This window comes from Mobula birostris, chromosome 32 (genome assembly GCF_030028105.1).
Source record: "Mobula birostris isolate sMobBir1 chromosome 32, sMobBir1.hap1, whole genome shotgun sequence".
NCBI lineage: Eukaryota > Metazoa > Chordata > Chondrichthyes > Myliobatiformes > Myliobatidae > Mobula > Mobula birostris.
The window spans coordinates 17,636,630-17,658,343 of record NC_092401.1 but is presented as its reverse complement, the minus strand read 5'-3'; the positions used below and the strand labels follow the sequence as shown (position 1 = coordinate 17,658,343).

Genomic DNA, 21,714 nt, shown 5'->3' with positions numbered 1-21,714 from the left:
CCCCACCCCCAGCTTGCACAGGAGCTTTGGGAAGATGGGGTTTGCTATCTAAGAGGGAAGGGGACATGACCTTCAGGAGTAATGAGGGTGTAACAGATTTCAATTTAATTGCAGATCCTGTTTGATAACAAGGCACACAGTGGTCGGATAAAGATTAATCTGGACAATGAAGTGGTCATCAATGAATGTACAGAGCCCAGTATTTATGGATATGGTGAGCGTACACAACAGACACCATTGTAACCACAGATCTGTACACTGATGGTTCGCCTCAATCAGTGGGGTGAATAAAGCATTGAGATTAGATTAGGATTGGCTCAGGGCTCTGGTGTTGAGTCAGGCAGACAGCAAAATTGGTGAGATGTTAAGATTGGGATACAGTCAAAGGATGAAGCAACAGAACTGTTTTGGAGTTGGTGTGTGTAATTGTATTTAATTCAAACATAATACAGTGCTATGGGAGTGTATGGGGCAGTGGGATTGATACAGGGTTGTGGACAGTGAAAGCTATGGGAGAGTAGTGCGGGCAGGTGTACTGGTACAGAGCCACTGGGGGAGGGGTGGCAGAGGAGTGTGGGCAGTGCAACTGGTATGGGCTGATGTGTTGAAGGGTGGGGGAGATGGACAAGTTTTTTTTCCCCTGGGCAAGTGGGGTGATATTTGGGCCTTGGGGATGATGGGAAGTGGGAGTAATGTGGGAATGCCCTGGTATAGTTACAATGGACTGAAAAGCTGCTGTCTGCTTTGTAATCCTCTGGTTCTCTGGCCACATGGCTTCTGCTCACGATGATTAAGTTAACCCCCCAACTCCACTCCCACTCCCACCCCCATACTATGATGAGGCTGCTTAAAAATGATTTCATGCTATCTGTGACTTTCCTTCCAAGAAGACTTGTATATTAGATAACTGAAAACTGGCTAGAGAGCCACATTCACTGTGAATGGGCCCAGTAGCTGAACAGTGAATTAATTGCCTTTGCGAAGGGTGTTGTGCCCTTGTTCTGAGAAGCTGACCCATGGGTAACAACAATATGACCTGGTCACCATTGTGTGATTTTTGTGATGTCAGCTGTTAAAGCAGATTTATCTTGAGGCAGTGTCTGCCCAACATGGTATTTCCAAAGGTAGCCACCAGATGCCACTATCAATACTGCTTTTCTTTGCTGGAGCCTTTTCATAATATACCCTCCTGTCATGATTGGGATTTGGAAGAAGGACAGTTTAGAAGATCATTTTCAAGACATCCCAAAGTGGTCGAAGTCTTTGTGCAAAGACAGTTTTAATGTACTAATCCACCTTCCAAACTCCCCCAAATAATAACAAGATAATATGGAACAAAACCAGAAAATATTGGAAATACTCTGGTCTGTTCTGTGGAGGAAGTAATAGCGTTAATGTTTCAGATCAATAATCTTTTGCAGGCAAAGGAAAGAGGTGAAGAGCAGAGGAAAGATGTGATGAAAGAGGCCAAGATAAATTGGAACAAATGGCCTGATATTGCCTGAGGGAGGGTGATGAAGGCTTACTCATGGTACATTTTCATCAAGGGAGGGTGTAACAAAATAGAGACAATGCTGGAGATACCTGGTAGGTCAGGCCATCCATGAGACAGCAAGACCTGAGTTAATGTTGCAGATTCTGACCTTGCCTCCCATCTGGCCAGTTCTAGCACATGCTGGAAAGACTGGTATCAGAAGTTGTAGAGTTCAGTACCATACACTGAGCCCTGTGGTATATCTTGTTGGAAGATGAATTGTTATTTCGTAGGATTTTATTGTGCACTGTCATAATATCGTCAGATGCAAAGACACAGGCTCAGTGAGGTGGAGAATTGTATTGTCAGGCTGCTGTTGTAGAGGTGTTCTTTAAACTGATCATCTAATTGATGTTTGGCTTTTAGAAGAGACCATACTGTGAACACCAATTACAAGACATTAAATTGGAAGGAAGTGGGTGCAAGTGAATCATTGTTTCAGCTGCAAGTGTTTTGGTGCCTGGCTGATTGGAAAGGGCAAGCCAAATAGACCTGGTGTGCATTTGCTGTGGTTAGTCATACAACATGGAAACAGCCCCTTTGGCTCAACTGGTCCATGCTGACCAAGTTTCCCAGCTAAACTAGTTCCGTTTGCCCAGGTTTGACCTATTTTCCCCATCATTTCCTTTCAATGTACCTATCTGGCCATTAACTTCCAAAACCCTCATGTCCTCTTCCATGGTAAAAACAAAGGCGAAGTACTCACTGAGGACCCTGCCCCTCAAGGACTTTAGTCCTTGAGGGGCCCCATAATCTTTATAGTTGCTCTTTTTTTTTTTTCCCCTTAACATACATTAAATCTCTTTGATTCTTAATTTGCTTTGCCACAGTTATTTCATGCCCTCTTCGTGCCTTCTGATTTCCTAAAGTAAGTACACTTCTGCATCCTCTGTACTTCAGGGTTTTACTTGGTCCTGGTGCCTGTATCTCCTCCAAGAGGGCCACAATCTTGTCGTTGTTTGGAGGTTTGCATGCTTCAGTGACCCAGAGAGCTGTGTTGGCTGGAGTCAGGGCTTTATGCCTTGACTCTTGGTAGAGCAAAGGGTAGAGTGGTCCACCGGTTCTCTGGGTTTGGGAGATTCAGCTCAGGGTTAACAATCCTGACTGGTAGAACAAAATAGTTACGGAAACAGCAATGAAGAATGATTCTACATCTGAATGTGACAGTACCCCTGAGTCTCCACCTGGGACTTGCACAACTGAAGTAGTGAAAACTGGGAGGATGCTGCTAACACATTGAAGGAAGCTCTGAACACCGCCAGAATTAGAGGACCTTCATTGCTGCCCTAAATGCCAGTGGCGTAACAGGTAAATGACGATGCCTGTATTTGACCTATGAATCCTCTCTCCTCTTTGACCAGAGCCTCAATATCTCTCATCATCCAGGGTTCCCGACTGCTGTCAGTTTTGCCCTTCACTCTTAACAGAAACATGCAAATTTTGAAACCTTCCCACTGCCAGATGTTCCTTTGCAAAACTCTGCTCCAATTTTTGCAAGTTCTTGGTTAGTACTCTCAAAATAGACTAAAGCTAATGTTGGAACTATAGCTCGTGGACTAGATGTGTTCCTTTTTAGAACTAATTAATAACTAACAGAACGATGTTCACTGATCCCAAAGTGCTCCTCCACTGACACCTCAGTCACTTTTCTGCCCTATATCTAAGAGTAGGTCAAGCTTTGCCCCCTCCCCGGTAGATCCTTGTATATATTGCCAAAGGAAAATTACTGGAATACACCTAAGTTTCACCTGTCTAAACTCTTGGCACAATGGCAGTCTCAGTCTATATTAGGAAAGATAACTTCCCCTACTATGACCACCCTATTATTCTTGCTATCCTCTGCGATCTCTCTGCATATTTGCTCCTCTAATTCCCATTGACTATTAGGGGGCTTACAATACAATCCTACCAAGGTGTTCGTTCCCTTGTTATTTCTACCTATTCAAAAAGCTTTAGTGGATGATTTCAGTAGTTTTATCTTGTACTACTGCCGTGATCTTCTCCTTAATCAGAAGTGCACCTCTCCCTTCTTTTTCTCCATCTCTGTCCACTGGAAAGCTCGGCCATCATTCCTGTCCCTAAGCCACGTTTCTGTATTGGCTTTATCCCAGTCCAAGGTAGCTATTCGTGCCCTGAGTTCATCTACCTTGCATGTCAGCTCTCTTACATTGAAGTAACTGTAATTTTAATTCAGCAGTTTTTTTTCCCCTCACTACTGCCTGTGCTGTCTACTGATCTTGCTGTCATTGAATTGTGTCTCAGCCTTATTGATACTCGTGATCCCACCCCCTTGCCCACCCTTGCAACAAGAGCAAATCTTCCTGCCAGGATATTGGTCTCCTTGGAGTTCAGGTGTAACCCATCCCTCTGATGCAAGTTACCTCTGTTCTAGAAGATATCTCAAAGGTCCACCCCTGCTCCTACACCAGCTCTTCAGCCAAGCAATCAAGTTCCATATCCTCCTTTTTTTTTTTTCCCCTCTCACTAGCCCATAGTACTGTGTGTAATCCAGAGGTTATTACTCTTATTATCCTTTCCTCTCCTAACTCCCTATATTCATTCTGCAGGACTCTATCTCTTTCTTGATTGTGTGTGCTAACGTGCACATCTACTTTTGATTGCTTACCCCCTTGAAACTGCTCAGAGGCAACCAGGGAGACAACTCACCATCCCTGAGTCCCGTTTGCAACCATATGATCTCCTTTCTGTCCCCCTAACTATTGAGTTTTCTATCTGTGTAATCATGCCTACTTTCCCTTCCCTGTGAAATGAACTGCCATTCTCCCCCACAACAGTATCCAAAACTGTATACTAGTTTTTCAGGAGAGTGGCCTCAGAGGACTCCTGCACTGCATGTCTATCCCTCTTCTTTTCCTAATATCACCCTACTACCTGCAGCATGTTGACATCAAACATAGCACTTAAAACAGAGCCCCTCTTCAAATGACCACTCTAACATGATCGCTCTGGTAGAGCCTGCTTCTCTTTTTATAGACCCAGAGGAAGTTTGAAACTCTGCTGATAAAACAGGAGTTCTTACCTGCCAAACAAGTCTTAAGCATGGACTGCATTGGAAGGGTGTGAGATAAGGTGAAGATGGAAGAGTGAACATAGAGTCTTAGGGCGCAGGCACTTGCGAATACTTTAGAAAGTGGGAATGTCTTATAGTGCATGATGCAACTCCCTCCAGATTTGGACCCCCTCCTTGGTGTTTGATTCATTTGTTTGTTGGCCCTGCTCCTCTCTTGACTGCTGAAAGTGGCCTCTCCATTTACAGTATTACTGGACTTGGAAGGGTGGTGGAGCTTGAAGCCAATTCAGCAGGAAACCATGGGAGGAGGGATGGGGCCTGGTGGGTCAGGAATTTGTTGCTGGGATGAGATGGCTTTTGTGAGTTGGCATAGGCATGACAGTCCAGAAGGCGGCCTCTGTGCTGTAAAGGCTTGTGATGAGGTTGGAGTGCTGGCTTTACTGGTGCTTTGATTTTAATCAGTTTTGCTAAATAGGAGGCTGTCATTTAAAAACTGTCAACTAGACTTGTATTGACTTTGTCCTGCATGGAAGAAGGGGTTAACGGAACTGGGTGTCATTAGTTTAAATTCTGCACAGCATTGTGGGCTGAATGGCAGGTCCCTATGCTGTACTGTTCCATAGTAGTCTGGTCTGGAACGTTTGGGCACATGGGATCGATGGTAAGGTAGCCAGTTAGACACCAGATTGGCTTGGCGGTACTGGATGGTTGCTTTTTGGATTGGAGTTCTGTGAGCAATGGTGTGTTGCAGAGCTTGGTACTGGGTCTGCTGTTTGTCATGTGCAATTAAGACCTGTTGGGACCACTATATTTTGGTCTATTTAAGTGGCTACGCCAATTACCTGTAGTTTCATGGAAACAGTTAAGACATAATTTAAAAAAAAAACAAGATAAGTTATCGTTTATCTGAATAACAAATTGTGTATTTAATTGAGACACAGAACAAATTGGAACACTACCAATACCACTACAGTACTATAAAACTGCACTAGTTCCTGATAGTTTTTTGATGGAAGTGTGTCCAGATCCTTAATACAGTCAGCTAGGGACTGCATTTCATCCACTGAACACTGCCATGTTCTTTTGACTGTAAATGAACAAAATCAGCACAATCAGAGTGCAGATAATGGACTGCCTTCATACAATGCTTTCAATGATTGTGACCTCCAAATATTCATTTCATTGTAATATTTGATTGTTGTACCTTTAAATTCTTTGTACTTCCTAACTTTTTGAAGTAGTGAAATTGTTTCATTTTCACCCCTGGCTGTATCTGGTATCTCCAAACCTGAATGTTTGAACCCACAGTAAGCAAAACAGTTCTGAATTGTCTTACTGCTCATTTCTCACCAGCTAACTATCAGTGACTATAATCACTGCTTTTTGAACACAAACACACAGAACTGACACTATTTTAAAAACTATAAACGCAAGAAATTCTGCAGATACTAGAGAACCAAGGCAAAACACAAAATGTTGGAGGAACTTAGCAGTCAGATAGCGTCCACGGAAATGAGCAAACAGTTGACATTTCAGGTGGAGACCTTTCTTCAAGACTATTTAAAAACTGTTTACTCTTAACGCTGTGGCATCTAATGGCCATACAAGTGGATACGACTGACCTTGGTTCGAAACTATTTGGCAACTCCTATCCCAATGTCCTATTCATTCTTAAGTAGTTTTAGTGGGTCTATGAACGAGGAAATATTTAATTGGAGGTTAATTTCTCTTTTCTCCTGTTTATCTCTTTCCACTCCAAATACCAGGTGGGAATGAGACTGGCCTCCTGATATTCGACATCTGTATCATTGCGCTGTGCCTGGCGTCCTTTATTCTGTGCTTGAGGTCAATCATCCGTGGAGTCAAGCTGCAAGCTGTGAGTACACATGTCATGTCATTTCCAACGTTAGTGGAGATGGATGAAAGCTGATAAATCCAAAGGGTCATCTGTATTTCAGGGTTTTGTAAGGTAGCTGCAGAGATAGTAGGTACACTGGTTGTCATCTTCCAAACTTCTCATGGATGAGAAGCAGCAAATCTACCCCCACCCATGACATGAGTGAAAGAGAAAGAGCTTGCATACCAGTTAGCCTAATCACAGAATGAGTAGGGGAAAAGTTGCATTCATTCCCTTTCAACAGTTGTAACAGGACACTTAGGATGGGCAGAGTAGACAAAAGAGATGCTGTAGATGTGGTGTACTTGGATTTTCAGAAGGCCTTTGATAAGGTGCCACACATGAGGCTGCTGAGCAAGATAAGAGTCTATGGAATTACAGGGAAGTTACTAGTGTGGGTGGAGCATTGGCTGGTCAGCAATAAACAGTGGGAATAAGGGGGATCCTATTCTGGCTGGCCGCCAGTTACCAGTGGAGTCCCACAGGGGTCAGTGTTGCGACCGCTGCTTTTTACGATGCATGTCAATGATTTGGACTACGGTATTAATGGATTGATGGCTAAATTCGCCGATGATACAAAGATATGTGGAGGAATGGATAGTGTTGAAGAAACAGAGCCTGCAGAGAGACTTAGATAGTTTAGGGGAATGGGCAAAGAAGTGGCAAATGAAATACAATGTTGGAAAGTGTATGGTCATGCACTTTGGTGGAAGAAATAAACAAGCAGACTATTATTTACATGGGGAGAGGATTCAAAATGCAGAGATACAAAGGAACTTGGGAGGCCTTGTGCAAGATACCCTAAATGTTGACCTCTAAGTGGAGTCAGTTGTGAAGAAGGCGAATGTACTGTTTGCGTTCATTTCTAGGGGTATAGAATATAAGAGCAGAGATGTGATGTTGAGGCTCTAAGGCACTTGTGAGACAACACTTGGAGCATTGTGTGCAGTTTTGGGCTCCTTAGTTTAGAAGGGATATGCTGATATTGCAGAGGGTTCAGAGAGCATTCACAAGAATGAGTCCAGGAATGAAAGGGTTACCGTATGAGGAACATCTGGCAGCTCTTCGGCTGTATTCCCTGAAGTTCAGGAGAATAAGGGGAGATTTCATAGAAACATTCCGAATGTTAAAAGGCCTGAACGGATTAGATATGGCAAAGTTATTTCCCATGTAGGGGATTCTAGGACAAGAGGGCACAACTTCAGGATTGAAGGACGTCCTTTTAGAACTGAGATGCGGAGAAATTACTTTAGTCAGAGGGTGGTAAATCTGGAATTTGTTGCCACGAGCGGCTGTGGAGGTCAAGTCATTGGGTGTATTTAAAGCAGAGATAGATAGGTTCTTGATTAGCCAGGGCATCAAAGGGTATGGGGTGAAAGCAGGGGAGTGGGGATGATTGGAAGAATTGGTGGAGCAAACTTGATGGGTCAAATGGTCAGATTTTTGGTGGAGTTGCAACCAGTAGAATAGAGGAAAGGGAACCCATTGTGTGTTTCAGCTTTTCACGTGCCTTCATCAAGAAATTATTAAACAGAACCTTGGCTGGCATGGACCAGTTGAGCTGAAGGGTTTGTTTCCATTCTGTATAATTCAGAGAATGAGAATGCATGTGTAACCCTCAGGCTCGGCCAGCACGTGTTCGTCTAGGGGAAAGCAACTTCCGGCCCTGCCAAACTCAGCAATCTCGTTTGTGTGGATGCTGCATGATGTGTTGCCTGGTTACAAATCTGCACCACAAAATATCAGACGGTACACCATATGCAATTAATTGATTGAACTTTATAAATCTTAATCTGGATAGAGGGTTAGTAAAGAAAATAAAAAGTAAAAGGGCCCATTTTAAGGAAAAAGTCTATTGCTCATCGTTAGAGCTCACTGATGTGGCTATTCATCAACTATCGACCTCCAAGCGTAGCTGGCCCTCGGACTCTCGCTCCTCAGTCCACTCCGCCCGGTGGTCTTCCGACTCTCTCCATTCGCGTCCTCTCTTTCCATTGCTCCCTGGCGGAAGACTGCAAAAAAACCTGGCTTCCAGACACACAAGAAAGAACAATATTTCCTCATTGGCTAACCCCTCCATTCCAAAGCCCCATTATCTCTAGCCATAACCAAACATTGCTGCTACAGAGAAACCATTTCCTTAGCAGTGGAACATCACATAGAAGCCATTACATTAGCCTTAATAGTGAAACCTTACAGCATGGTTTTGGGAGACACTATATCAGAATTAGGTTATTGTCATTGACATAAGTTGTGCAATTTGTTGTTTTGTGGCGAGTAGTACAGTGCAGCATAACAACCTACTATAAGTTGCAATTAAAAATAAGTATTGTGAAATAGTAATAGCAAGGTAACATTCACATTCCATTTAGAAATCTGATGACAGAGGTAAAGAAACTTCCTTAACTTTGAGTGTGTGACTTCAGGTTACTGTACAACTTCCAAGCTCCAATACTATCTCTGATGGTAGCAATGAGAAGGGAGCATGTCCAGGGTGTTGAGGGTCCTTCATGATGGATGTGGTTTTCTTGAGGCATTGTCTTTTGAAGATGACTTTGGTGAGGAGGCCTGTGTCTGTCATGGAGCTGATTGTGTCTTTAACCTTCTAAAAAGCCTCTTACAATCGTGTGCTTTGGCTGCTCCATATCAGGTGGTGATGGAAGCAATCAGAATGTTCTCTGCAGAAATACTGACAGGAATTGTGAATTGGTCAGCTGGATGCAGTGGAATAAACAGGTCATTTCTGGGTTTAAACTGTTACCCATGGTGCGTCAAAGAGACTGGTGATGTGGCTCCATCTGTGTTCATTGTCAGTAGCTATAGTTTAGGTGAAGCATTTGGTTTGCTGCTGGTACAAAACTTGATAGGAGTATGGGCCTATTTATATACTAGGCTTGGTGAATGGTTAAGGACGTGTCAGATGGAACATAATGGGAAGATGATGTTATGCACTATAAATGAAAATTAAAATAATTGGTAGATGTTAGAAATCTGAAGCAAAGGGTTGGAAGTGCTCAGCTACTCAGGCAGTTTTGGTGGGAACAGAAGCAGTCATTTCAGATCAGGGCCTCTTCATGCCCCAGGAAAGAGACAAGTTGGGTTCCAGGGACAGAAAGCTGTGAAGGATAGAACACAATTGGATTTTCTCTTGATAGGGTGAGATCTAATTGAGTTGATGGGTGTCTGAAATTTGGTTTCCCTCTTTTCCCAGTTAAAACAGCAGCTGTTTCATTCTCTACAGATGCATTTTCTGAGATTGCTAGACATTTGTGTTGAGAGGGATCCAGATGCCATTCAACAGAAATAACTGAAAGCTGAGAACTGGGAATGCAAGAAGTATTGGTCTTTATTGAAAGAGAATTAGAATAACAAAAACACACGTCTTCCTTGAATTATAAAGGGCTATGGTGAAGAAATACTGGGAATAGCAAAATTAACAGTTAAACTTTGTATTTTATCAGTGAGGCCATGCTAAGGTTGGTGGGCAGTCCCTGAGTCTGGTTTTTGATGACCTGATTTAGAGCTATCAAGTATAGCTCTAAAACAATCCCTTCAGTGCTCCGCAAAGTGTGGCTGTCATTCACATTCAGTTACTGGATCCATTTCACACAGGGCAATGGGTGTTTGAGTCTCCAACCAACTTTAGCCCTCAGATAAGAATGTAAAACAGTACAGGGGCAGGCCTACACGCGCGAGGTTTATACTGACCATGATGCTAATTTTACCTAATCTGATCTGCCTGCTGTAAATCCCTCCCTTTCCTGTCTGTTCCAGGACCCATCTGGATGCTGCTTAAACGTTAGTATTGTGTTTGCTTCTATCACTTCCCTTGCAGTCCATTCCAAACACCTACTGTTCTCCATAGATAAAAATAATTGGCCTTGTAAATCATCCCTAAACTTTCCCCTTCAGTATTTGACATTTTCATCCTGGGCAAAAGACTTTGATTCTCTCTCCAGACCTATCAATGGTCTCATTGTTAATTCTCTGTACAACAGGAGTGTTCTGTAGCAATAAGTGTGTGCTCAGCTGAGGACCTGAGACGTTAACATCTCCCTTGGCATGTCTACTGTTTCCTCACCCACTCCAGCAGCACTGTACAGTATATATCTGTCACCGTAGATTGGCAGTGAGTCTGAGGTGCCCAGAGATTTAAAACTGTGGATGTTGAAGGATTCATTAAACCTCTTTTCTTTTAATCCAGCAATTTAGGGAATTTTTCCAGCTGAAGCACAAAAAGGATGTGTCCTGCACCACTCGCTTGGAGTTTATCAATGGTTGGTACGTTCTGCTGATTATCAGTGATGTGCTCACCTTTGTGGGTACGATCATGAAGATAGGAATTGAGACCAAGGTATGGGAAGCCGTATCATTTCATGCTGCATATTATTGAGCTCGTGACTTCATTCAGTGCAGAAAGGCATGCTATTTATCCTCAGTAAATGATTTAAATTCAAAGTAAATTTATTATCAGATTACATATGTTACCATGCACAACCCTGAGATTTGTTTTCTTGTGGGTATACACAGTAAATCCAATGACTATAACAGAATTAATGAAAGACTGCACCCAACAGCATTAACAGCCAATGTGCAAAAGATGGCAAACTGCAAAAACAAAAGCAATAAATATTGAGAGCATGGGATGAAGAGTCCTTGAAAGTGAGTCCCCAGATTGTGGGAATAGTTCAGTAATGAGATGAGGGAAGTTATCCCCTCTGGTTCAGGAGCATGATGTTTGAAGGGGTAATAAGTGGTCCTGAACCTGGTGGTGAGAGTACTGAGGCTCCTGTGTCATCTTCCTGATGACAACAGCAAGAAGAGAACATGACTTGGGTGATGTGGTCCCTGGTGATGCTGCTTTCCTGTGACAGAGCTCTGTGTAGATGTGCTCAGTGGTGGGGAGGGCTTTACCTGTGATGGACTGAGCCATATCCACTATGTTTTGTAGCAATTTCTGTTCAAGGGCATTGGTATTTCCATACCATGCTGTGATGCAACCAGTCAGTATTCTCACCATTCCCATCCGTAGAAGTTTACCAACAGTTTTAAATGCTATGCCAAATCTTTGCAAACTCCGAAGGAAGTAGAGGTGCTTTCACAAGAAAAACAAACATTACACACAATTTTTAAAGAAAACATAATTAGAACAAAGGACAAACTCCATTTTAGTGTGAGGTTTGTACACCTGCATGAGATTCCCACAGGGGCTGACAGGACCTGTGTTAATTGCCCTTGTCATGAATTGAGTGGTGTGACAGTTCAGAGTTACTGTGGACCTGCAGATACCTGTATACTTAGTGAGGGCACGGCAGCAGCTTTCCTTCCCTGGTGACTGGCAGAAACCAGGTGGGCTTTTACAGTTGTCTGCTAATTTCATGGCCGCTGTTTGAGATGGCACTGGTGAAACACAGTGATGACTTACAGGCAGTAAGTAAAACTACTGACTACTTTATTAATCACACTTTTTCTGGAAAACCATCACAGTAGTCGATAGCCTATAACTTCCCTTTTGGAGCTGAGCTTTTGAACTGCCTTTACAATCTGTTGTGAGTTGAAGTCTTGAAGATGCAGAACGTTTGTGATGTGGTGTGTACAGGCTGAATTGAAGCAGCGGGGCCTGTGGGGAGACTGAGGAACGAGCCAATGAATGGCCACTGCTGGAGCGGTCCTAGATCAGGTTTGAAATGGCAGATCGGTGGTGAGGTGAGACAGATTTGAGGTGGCAGCGCCCAGGCCTGAGAGCTAAGAATGAGCCAATGTTTTTATGATTTAAGCATTGGGCCACATTGGAAAGGTTGGGTATACACAAAATCAAGGTAGTGGGCTCGAGGCTCAAGACAGTGTCAAAGTGGCAGTGCCCAGGTCCGAGAACAAGGAATGAGTTGAGGTTTGGTTGATTTCAGTGCTGGGCCAGATTGAAAAGGTCTGTCAGGCCGGAGGCCGGGCATGGTCTGGTATTCAGCTCACTGCTCAGTGAGGTTTACTTGTCTTATGCTGAACTGAGGCTGCGGCCTGCAACTAATGGGCTCCTGGCTGTGAACTCACTTTCTTTAACTTTGGTTCTGCATGTTATTTGTTTACCTTCTATTGTTGGGACGATTTGTTCTTGTTTTTTTTACACATTGGCTGTTTGGTCTTTTTGTTAAAAATAGTTTTCTTTGTTTTGTGGTTGCCTGTAAGGAAACAAAGCTGTATGTATTATATGTACTTTGATAATAAATGTACTTTCAACTTCCTACTTGTTGGTAGATAGAAAATAGTTTCTTTTCAATCTATTATCTAGCAGTTTCATGTAGCTTGATGGACTTCAAAGTTTTGCTGTTTGAATGGCAGTTGTTCCATCTGCACCCGGCCTGAGCTCGGTCCAACCCCGGCCCACGCCTGACCCCAGCCCGAGGCTCGGCCACCCCTGAACTGGTAGTACTGTTGATAGTGCCACCTGCTGGAATGTTGCACTATTATGTCAGTGTGTAACTCAGTGAAAGACAGGTGTAATACAAGGCACTCGTTTAGCTGCATCCAAAATACAGAATCAGAGTTGGGTTTAATATCACTGGCAAATGTTGTGAAATTTGTTAACTTTGCGGCAGCAGTACAATGAAAACAGAGAAAAAAAAACTGAATTACAGTAAATGTGTATATATGTATGTGTGTGTATGTGTTTATATGTATGTGATTAAATATGTATATATAATAAGTACTTTATTGTTCCCGAGTGGAAAATTATTTTTTTACAGCAGCAACATCTAAAACCGTACTTAATAATGTGCAGACTTAACTAATAACTATGACTTAACTAATAAAGTACAGAATAATACAGACAATAATTTACCAATGTGCAATAATGTACAAAATAATAAAACAGACTATTGTTTTATGATGTGGGTTCTCCTGTCGCACAGAGATGAACTTTTCAGTTTCTGTGTTGTGTGTGTGTGTGCGCGCGTTAAATAATTTGTTAAGGAGTTCAAAAACAGAATTTTTTTTTTTAAAGTAGTGAGGTAGTGTTTATGCTCCATTTAAAAAATCAGATGATCAGAGGGGAAGAAGCTGTTCCTGAGTCATTCAGTGCGGGCCTTCAGGCTTATGTATCTCCTTCCTGACAGTAACAATGAGAAGATGGCATGTCTTGGATGGTGGAGATCCTTAATGATGGCCGCTGCCTTCCTGAGGCACCTCTCCTTGGTTACTATAGATGTTAGTGCCCACGATGGAGCTGACTAATTTTACAACTTTCTGTAACTTACTTCAATCCCGTGCAGTAGCTCCCACTCTCCCATGCCAGATGGTGATGCAGCCAGTCAGAATGCTCTCCAAGGTACATCTGCAGAAGTTTTCAATTGTTTTATATGACAAACCAAATCTCCTGAAAGGCCTAATGAAATATAGCCACTGTCTTGCTGCTTTTATAGCTGCATTAATATGTTGCGACAAATTTAAGTCCTCAGAGATATTGACACCCAGGAAGTTGAAACTGCTCACTCTCTCTACTTCTGATCCCTCCATGTGGATTGGTTTGTGTTCCTGCATTCTACCCTTTCTGAAGTCAGCTCTTTGGTCGTGCTGATGTTGAGTGTAAAGTCGTTGCTAGGACACCACTCAGCTAGTTGGTATATCTCATTCCTGTATGGTCTTATCACCTTTTGAGATTCTGCCAACAATGGTTGTATCATCAGCAAATTTAAAGATGACATTTGGGCTATGCCTAGCCCTACAGTCACGGGTGTTCTGGCAGAGGGAGGTACAGAGGCCCAGGTTCTATTGCTTTTTGATCAGGACTGTGGGAATGATGGTGTAGGAACACTGAGCTATTGTCAATAAACAGCATCCTGACATAGGTATTTGTATTGTCCGGATGTTCCAAGGCTGTGTGGAGAGCCATTGAGATTGTGTCTGCCATAGACTTATTGTGGTGATAGGCGAATTGCAGGGGGTCCAGGTTCTTACTGAGGCAGGAGTCCATTGTAGCCATGACTAACCACAAAGCATTTAATCACCGTAGACATGAGTGCTGCTGGACAATAGCTATTCAGGCAGCTCACCTTGCTCTTGGGCGCTGGTATAATTGTTGCCCTTTTGAAACAGGTGGAAACTCATGACTGCACCAATGAGTGATTGAAAACATCTTTGAATACCCCAGCCAGTTGGTTAGCCCAAGTTTAAAAAGCCTTGCCAAGTACTCCATTGGGGCCTGCTGCTTTGCTAGTGTTCACCCTCCTGAAAGACAGTTTCATTTCCATCCTCTGCCACCAGTGAGGCTTTGATTAGAGGTGCCTATCAGCATATCCTCATCTCAAGCATATCAGTTGGCTTGGTGGCTGGATCTCTAGCATGAATTAACAAAGTTCAAAGTAAGTTTAATATCGGAGGTCAACTGTCACCATATGTAATCCTGAGATTCATTTTCGTATGGACAATCATGGTAAATACAAGAGACACAAGTCAATGGAAAAACTACACCCAACAGGACAGATGGCAACCCAAAGTGCAAAAGACAACAATCATAAAAAACATATTGTTTTATTTTTTTTTACAAAAATAAGAAACAATACTAAATAATTAAGCAATAAATATCAAGAACATGAGGAAAAGTCCTTGAAAGTGGGTCCATAGGTTGTGGGAACAGTTTAGTGATGGGACAAGTGATGTTGAGTGAAATTACCCATCTGGTTCAAGAGCCTGATGGCTGAGGGGTAATAACCTGGAGGTGTGAGTCCTGAGGCTCCTGTACCACCTGATTGCAACAGCGAGACGAGAGCATGACCTGGGTGTTTGGGGTCCTTAATGATCAATACTTGCCAGCAGCATTGCGGAGAACTGTAATTGAGTTTGCTTGGTGCTTCAATAGTAGTGTAGTATGTTTCAGCCAAGCAACATAATAAGAATAAACACTTTCAGAAGACTGAGTACCAATTACTCATTACTGAAAGCAAGTCAGGCTTGCTTAATGGTGCATTTCTATAGCACCTTCCAAACTTGCATTAAAACGGCCACTGTGCTTTAAAGGCAATTTGAAGTGGCAGCTTTAACATGGAAACACTTATTTGTTGTAGGTGTTAATAACAGCCAAGTAATGACTTTCTAGGTGCTGAGCAAGGGATAAATAATGACTAGAATATTGGAGCAAAAAAATCAGCCTTTTCCCTAATAGTGTACTGGAATATTTAGTACAGATGACTTTAAAGGTTTACAATGTGAGCCAGTGAAATGTCAGGAGTATCTGTATAGTAAACCTCATCAGCATTGTGTTTAATCCAAATGGTTTGTTTTTGTTTTCAGAACTTTGCATCCTATGACCTGTGCAGTATTCTACTAGGGACCTCAACTCTGTTAGTTTGGGTTGGAGTGATTCGCTATTTGAGTTTCTTTCAGAAATACAATGTAAGTAAGAGCAATATGAGTGAAATCAAAGCCTTCACTATCAAAGAACATAAAGATTGTACTGTGGTGTTCAAGATATCTGTGCTAAGACAGTTACTGAAACCTCATCTGCGATGTAATAAATCCATGGTTCATTGGGTACATTTATTGTCAGAGAAATGTATACAATATACATCCTGAAATTCTTTTTCTTCGCATCCACGAAAACAGAGGAGTGCCCCAAAGAAAGAATGACAGTTAAAAGTTAGAACCCCAAAGCACCCCCAGCTCCCCTCCATGCACAAGCAGCACCAAAGCAATGAACCCCTCCCCCCACCAGCAAAAAAGCAATGGCACCCCCCCCCCCACTGAGCACTCAAGCATGCAGCAAAGCATCCATAAAGACACAGGCTAGCAGCACCCCAAAGACTACCCGTTCACCCGGTATTCAACATACTGAAGGCACTGTCTCTGCCTAATAAGGGAAAAAGAGGTGTCTCCGTTTCACAGCAAGAGGGGAGACATAACAAACAACTCGCTGATTTACGGTCTTAAAAGTCTGTTGCCACGCTTCTTCTGAGCTCTGTGTCCAAAGAACTCGGGGCACATAGCCAGCAGCTTTCGATCTTCCATCTCCCACGACACACCAGTTTTCTGTGGCGGCACCAATCTCGAATCTGTCCACCTCCAAAGCCATGAAATCCCGGAACCCTGAAGGCGCGCTCGTGTGCTAGGCCGTGTCCTTGGCATATTGAATAGCGGCCAGTTGTGAGACCCCAAGAGCGGGTCCCATTTCCACAAAGAACCAAAGTCAGCGTGTAACTCCAGGACAAGGTCTTCAAAAGAACCCTGAAAGGGAAAAATAGAGATATTAAAGATAGAAATAAAGCTATTTCTGAAGATGCAAGCAAAAGAATTGCTGTTAGGCGCCATCGTCCTCCTAAGCTCTGCCTTCGAATCTGTATCTTAACTGCATCTACTTGTAAAACTTGGACTTGAAATTTTATGTATGTATCCTCACCCCAACCACCCTTTCCCACCCGCCCTAGACTCAACAGTATTTGGAAGAAGAGATTTAAAGAATTTTGACCCTCCTTTTTGTGGGGAAAAATAGTTCCTGTTACCACCCCTGGGCAACTTGGACTCCATTCTGATGTTATTGCTTGCCCTAGTCTTGCTGCACAGAGTGTAAATAGTTTCCATCTGCTCAAAAAAACACACTTTTCAGTTATCCTACACTCAACTGAATCATCCTTTAACATTTGGGGATCCAAGCCATCTCCATGTGAAGAAAGGGTCTAGTGCTTTCCCAGAGTATGTGACCGGTAAAGTCTTCTTGGGCTTCCAGCCGGGTATAGGTATCAATTATAACTGATGTTTCAATGACAAACTCCGCTTTCTTCAGTAATGATGCCTGGGTATTTATACCCCTGTCCAGTTTCTGCTCTCCAACCTTGTTTACAATTGAATTCCAGTTTTTAACTTGGAGTGAGACCTTCACCTTTGTTAAAATTCTTTTCTTCTAGTTTTATTTCAATGGCTTGCTTTCCCAGGCGTTCCCAAAGCCAATGGTGTGGCACAGTAGTTTTGTGTTGTCAAAGTGAATCCTATGGCCATTGTGAATACAGTGTTCTGCCAGCTGATCTGAGTCCCTGGTCATCTTTGTCCCACATAAGCTGTGACTCAAGTTTCCTCATGGGTTTGTGGATGACCTGGTGCTCAGGTTGGCTGGCGTTTACAGGATTTCCTGTGAACGAGGAGCAGCATATATCAGCCAGACGGGATGCACAGTGGAAACCCACATGAAGGAGCACAGGAGGTGTATCCGTTTGGGTTACCTGGAGAAAACAGTGGTAGCAGAACACTGTATTCACAATGGCTGTAGGATTGACTGCGACAACACAAAACTACTGTGCCACACCATTGGCTTTGGGACCGCCTGGGAAAGGAATAAAACTAGAGGAAAAGAAGTTTAACAAAGGTGAAGGTCTCACTCCAGGTAAAAATTGGAATTCAATTATAAACAAGGTGGGAGAGCAGAAACTGGATAGGATGACTAACCACGCAGGATGAACTACAGGGACTACCACTGGACTAGACATGCCCAGGCATCATTACTGAAGAGAGTGGAGTTTGTCATAGAAACATCATTTATAATTGATACCTGTACCCGGCTGGAAGCCCAAGAAGACTTTATTTGTCACATACTCTGGGAAAACACCACTGTGTCGTGCCAATAGCTTTTGGGATCGCCTGGTAAAGGAAGCCATTAAAATAAAACTGGAGTAAAAGAAATTTAACAAGGACGAAGGTCTCACTCTAAGTAAGCACTGGAATTCGATTGTGAACAAGGTAAGGAGAGTAGAAACCTGTTTGGATGAGGACTATCCAATGAGGACGAAAGGTGTATATATACACACCACCAGACTAGACATGCCCAGGCATCATTCCTGAAGAAGATAGTGGAGTTTCTCATCAAAACATTGGTTCTAATCGAAGCCAGAGAGGAGTTTTATTCATCATTTATTCATTATATGTAGTTTTCTGTGAACCTTACCCTCATTTATCTTTATCCCTGGTACAGCCTCTATCCTCTGGCCGAGTATCATTTCCTGAGTGTTCCAAGACTTCACAGCTCTGTCTTCAAAGATTCCCTAAGATGCCTTTCCGACCCATGTTTGTGGTTCAGTAAGGTCTCGCTGAGCTTATTTTCCATCAAGCCTCACCACCCGTGTGTGAGAGTGTGATCATGTGAAGCCCTGTGTGTTACATTGCAGCTTTGTTCTCAGGTAACTGAAGTATCTGTCTTCCTACAGATCCTCATTGTGACTCTCCGAGCAGCTTTCCCGAATGTGATCAGATTCTGCTGTTGTGTTGCTGTGATCTATATGGGTTACTGTTTCTGTGGCTGGATAGTGCTGGGTCCTTATCATGAGAAGGTATGTTGGGATAATCCTGTCATCCTAATAAGGTCAGGACTGGAAGTATCCTGCCTTTTTCGACTTGGAACTCTCAGTTCTCTCTACAGCCAATGCCGTGGTGATAGCTATTCTGGCAGCTTGTTTGTTTTGATGGTGTAATAAATGACTGGCTAATTAATTTCATTGGGACTAGTTGAGTGCAAATGTTAACCAGGGGATCAAGAACACTTCTCTGCGTCTGATTGAACAGAGGACTTGTGCACCAGAGGTAGAGAGGTAGCGGGGGGGAGGGGGAGAGAGGGAGAGAACACGAACACAGAGGCTTTGACTTAATGTCAGAATAAATCTTAGAAACTTTGTTACATTTCTGAAGCTGATTGAATTAACAAGTGTCTATCCCTGCGTACTGCATGTTCAATGTGCTGGTAGTTAACTCACCACCACTGTACAGAGATCCTGACGAAGGGCTTTCAATAAATGACTGCAAACCAGGGTTTCTTATTTTGGGATGGAATACCTTGAATTTGGGTTGACATATTACAGTAACCTTAATGTAGCAGTTGAAGATGTAGTATTCTAGGGCAGTTTAAAAAAAAACATACTGTAAATTTGGAATAAAATCAGAAAATATTGGGAGACTCAGCAGGTCAGGCAACGTCTCTGGGGAGGAAAGCAGTTCTTTACCTGAAATGTTATCCTTGTTTCTCTTACCACAGATGCTAACTGAACTGAGTGCTTGCAGCATTTACTCTGTCCTTTCGTCTCCTCATTTTCTGCAACCTGTGGTGACCCCTCACTGCAGCTGCCTACTAACCTTTGCTACTGACTGATCACCTCAGTCTGCAGTGTTTTTGATGGATCTGAGGTCTTAGTTTAACATGGCAAAAGCCCACTACATAATCAAGTTGATCTGCAGCTTCCTAATTGCTCGGAGACCAGCTAAGTTTTCCACCTACTTCTCATGTCCCTGGTCCGAGCAAACAAGCTTCTGTTTCTCTTGCCTGTACTTGGTCAGCTGATAAATAGGGTGCAGAGACACAATTCATTCGCATTCTGGTAACCAGACACCATTTCAATACTTAGAAAGGGGGTATGGGTAAACTTTGAATACAGCTTTCATTGAATGGGGTTATATTTTAGGTGGGAAACAACCGTCTCTGTCCATGAAAACCCTGATCACAGACTAATTCAGGTTACAAAACCAATGTTGTTCAAAACGACAGTGTGAAACATTAGCTCTGAATGTGAAGTGTACAGGGAAACTAAAGGCAATACCTCCATCTGATAACTCCACAACTCCCTCCTGCATTCCTCCTCTATCTTTAACCTTTCCATTACTCACTCATTCACTGCTGCAAACCAGCCTTCCATTCTCTGCTCCTTGCAACCTCCTCTTAGTTTTCTGCCATTCCACTTGAGTGTGCAAGGAAGCGTTTGGCTGCACTAAACTGATCTTGGCTCTTGTCGGTTTGGGTTAAAGCTCCTCTGGGTAAACAAGGTCTGTCTTGCTTTCAATGCATGTGGCTTTGTGGGAGTGACAATGTAAGAGGCAGGCTAATGGGTTGGTGTTTCAGTAGAGTGCTGCCATGCGGGAGGCAGGAGTGGTCTGAGGAACCACGTAATGTTTGTCTCCATTGTATTGCAGTTTCGAACACTCTCGATGGTGTCCGATTGTTTGTTTTCACTCATCAACGGGGATGACATGTTCGTGACATTCTCCCATATGCAGCAGAAGAGTATACTGGTTTGGTTGTTCAGCCAGATCTACCTGTACAGCTTCATCAGCCTTTTCATCTACATGGTTCTCAGTCTCTTCATTGCCCTCATCACTGGTTCTTATGAAGCCATAAAGGTTCGTGTAAGTACATTTGAGTGCAAATGGGTCAGATGTCTTTGAGTCTGAAAAATGCTGAGGGTAAATTGGAGGGTGGAGATGCTGACAGTGGATCAGGCCTAATGAAGCAGAGTTGGTAATTGGTATAAAGAGCAAAGAAAAAGAATTACTGAAGGGGAAGTAAGGGAATTCACTGGATAATTATTTGTCACCCAATGAAGGAGGAGTCATTGGGTCATAAAGTGCACTCAGTTCCGCTTAGCCCATGCCTGGCCTGGCCCTCAGCCCACCATGCCCATACTGGCCTGCTTGCTAGTGTACCAGACTTCTACACTAATCCCATTTGCTCTTATCAAGTCTCTATGCTTCTATTCTTTGTCCAGTAAAGTGCCTATCTACACGTCCCCTAAACATACTGATTATGTCTACTACCTCTAACTCTGCATTCCAAATATCAATCACCCCAGATTCCCTTTCCAAATTCCTTTCCCTCACCTTAAACCTATGACCTCTTGTTTTTAATACTTCTACGTGGGAGAGGGGAGGGATTTTTACTGTTAACCCATCTACGTCTCTCATAATCTTGCGTACAGTGGTTAATTGGGACACATCCAGACCAGTACATTCTGGCCCAATTAAGCAGCTGCCCCAGGTTTCATGGAAATAGTTAAAAAGTGATGTAAAAAGATCAACTACCATTTAACTAAGTAACAAGTTAAGTATTTAAATGAAATGCAGAGCAAATTAGAACATTACCAAAACTACTACAGCACTGCCTTCAAACAGTGCTTTCAACAATTGCATCTACCAAATCTTCATTATCATTGTAACATACAGGATAATTGTCAATACCTTGGAATTCTTCGGAGTTCCTAACTTGCTGAAGTTGTGTAATTGTTTCATTTTCACTCTGGCATCTCCAAGCCTGAACAGCTGAAACCATTGCAAAATATATCTGAATTGTCTTGCTGCTTATTACTCGCCAACTATTTAGAGACAAAAATCACTGCTTTTAAGGACAAATATATGCAATTGACGCTATTTAAAGCTGTTTGCTATTTAATGCAGTGTCTAACAGACACACAAGTGCACACTAATGGCAGTAGTTAGAAACTGTTTGGCAACTGTCTCCTG

General features: G+C 42.9%; 1 protein-coding gene across 2 annotated transcripts in view; it reads left to right on the top strand.

Moving 5' to 3' along the window:
* mcoln1a (mucolipin TRP cation channel 1a) overlaps positions 1-21,714 on the top strand; it is an 80,147-nt gene that overhangs the window by 47,771 nt on the left and 10,662 nt on the right. The window contains exons 7-12 of one of the 2 annotated variants that reach the window (XM_072248414.1): positions 115-214; positions 6,332-6,441; positions 10,667-10,816; positions 15,745-15,846; positions 18,642-18,764; positions 20,392-20,598. In XM_072248414.1, coding sequence (XP_072104515.1) covers positions 115-214; positions 6,332-6,441; positions 10,667-10,816; positions 15,745-15,846; positions 18,642-18,764; positions 20,392-20,598 — 792 coding nt within the window. Of the gene's footprint in view, positions 1-114; positions 215-6,331; positions 6,442-10,666; positions 10,817-15,744; positions 15,847-18,641; positions 18,765-20,391; positions 20,605-21,714 lie in introns of both variants that reach the window. The other variant, XM_072248412.1, reaches the window with a different exon arrangement.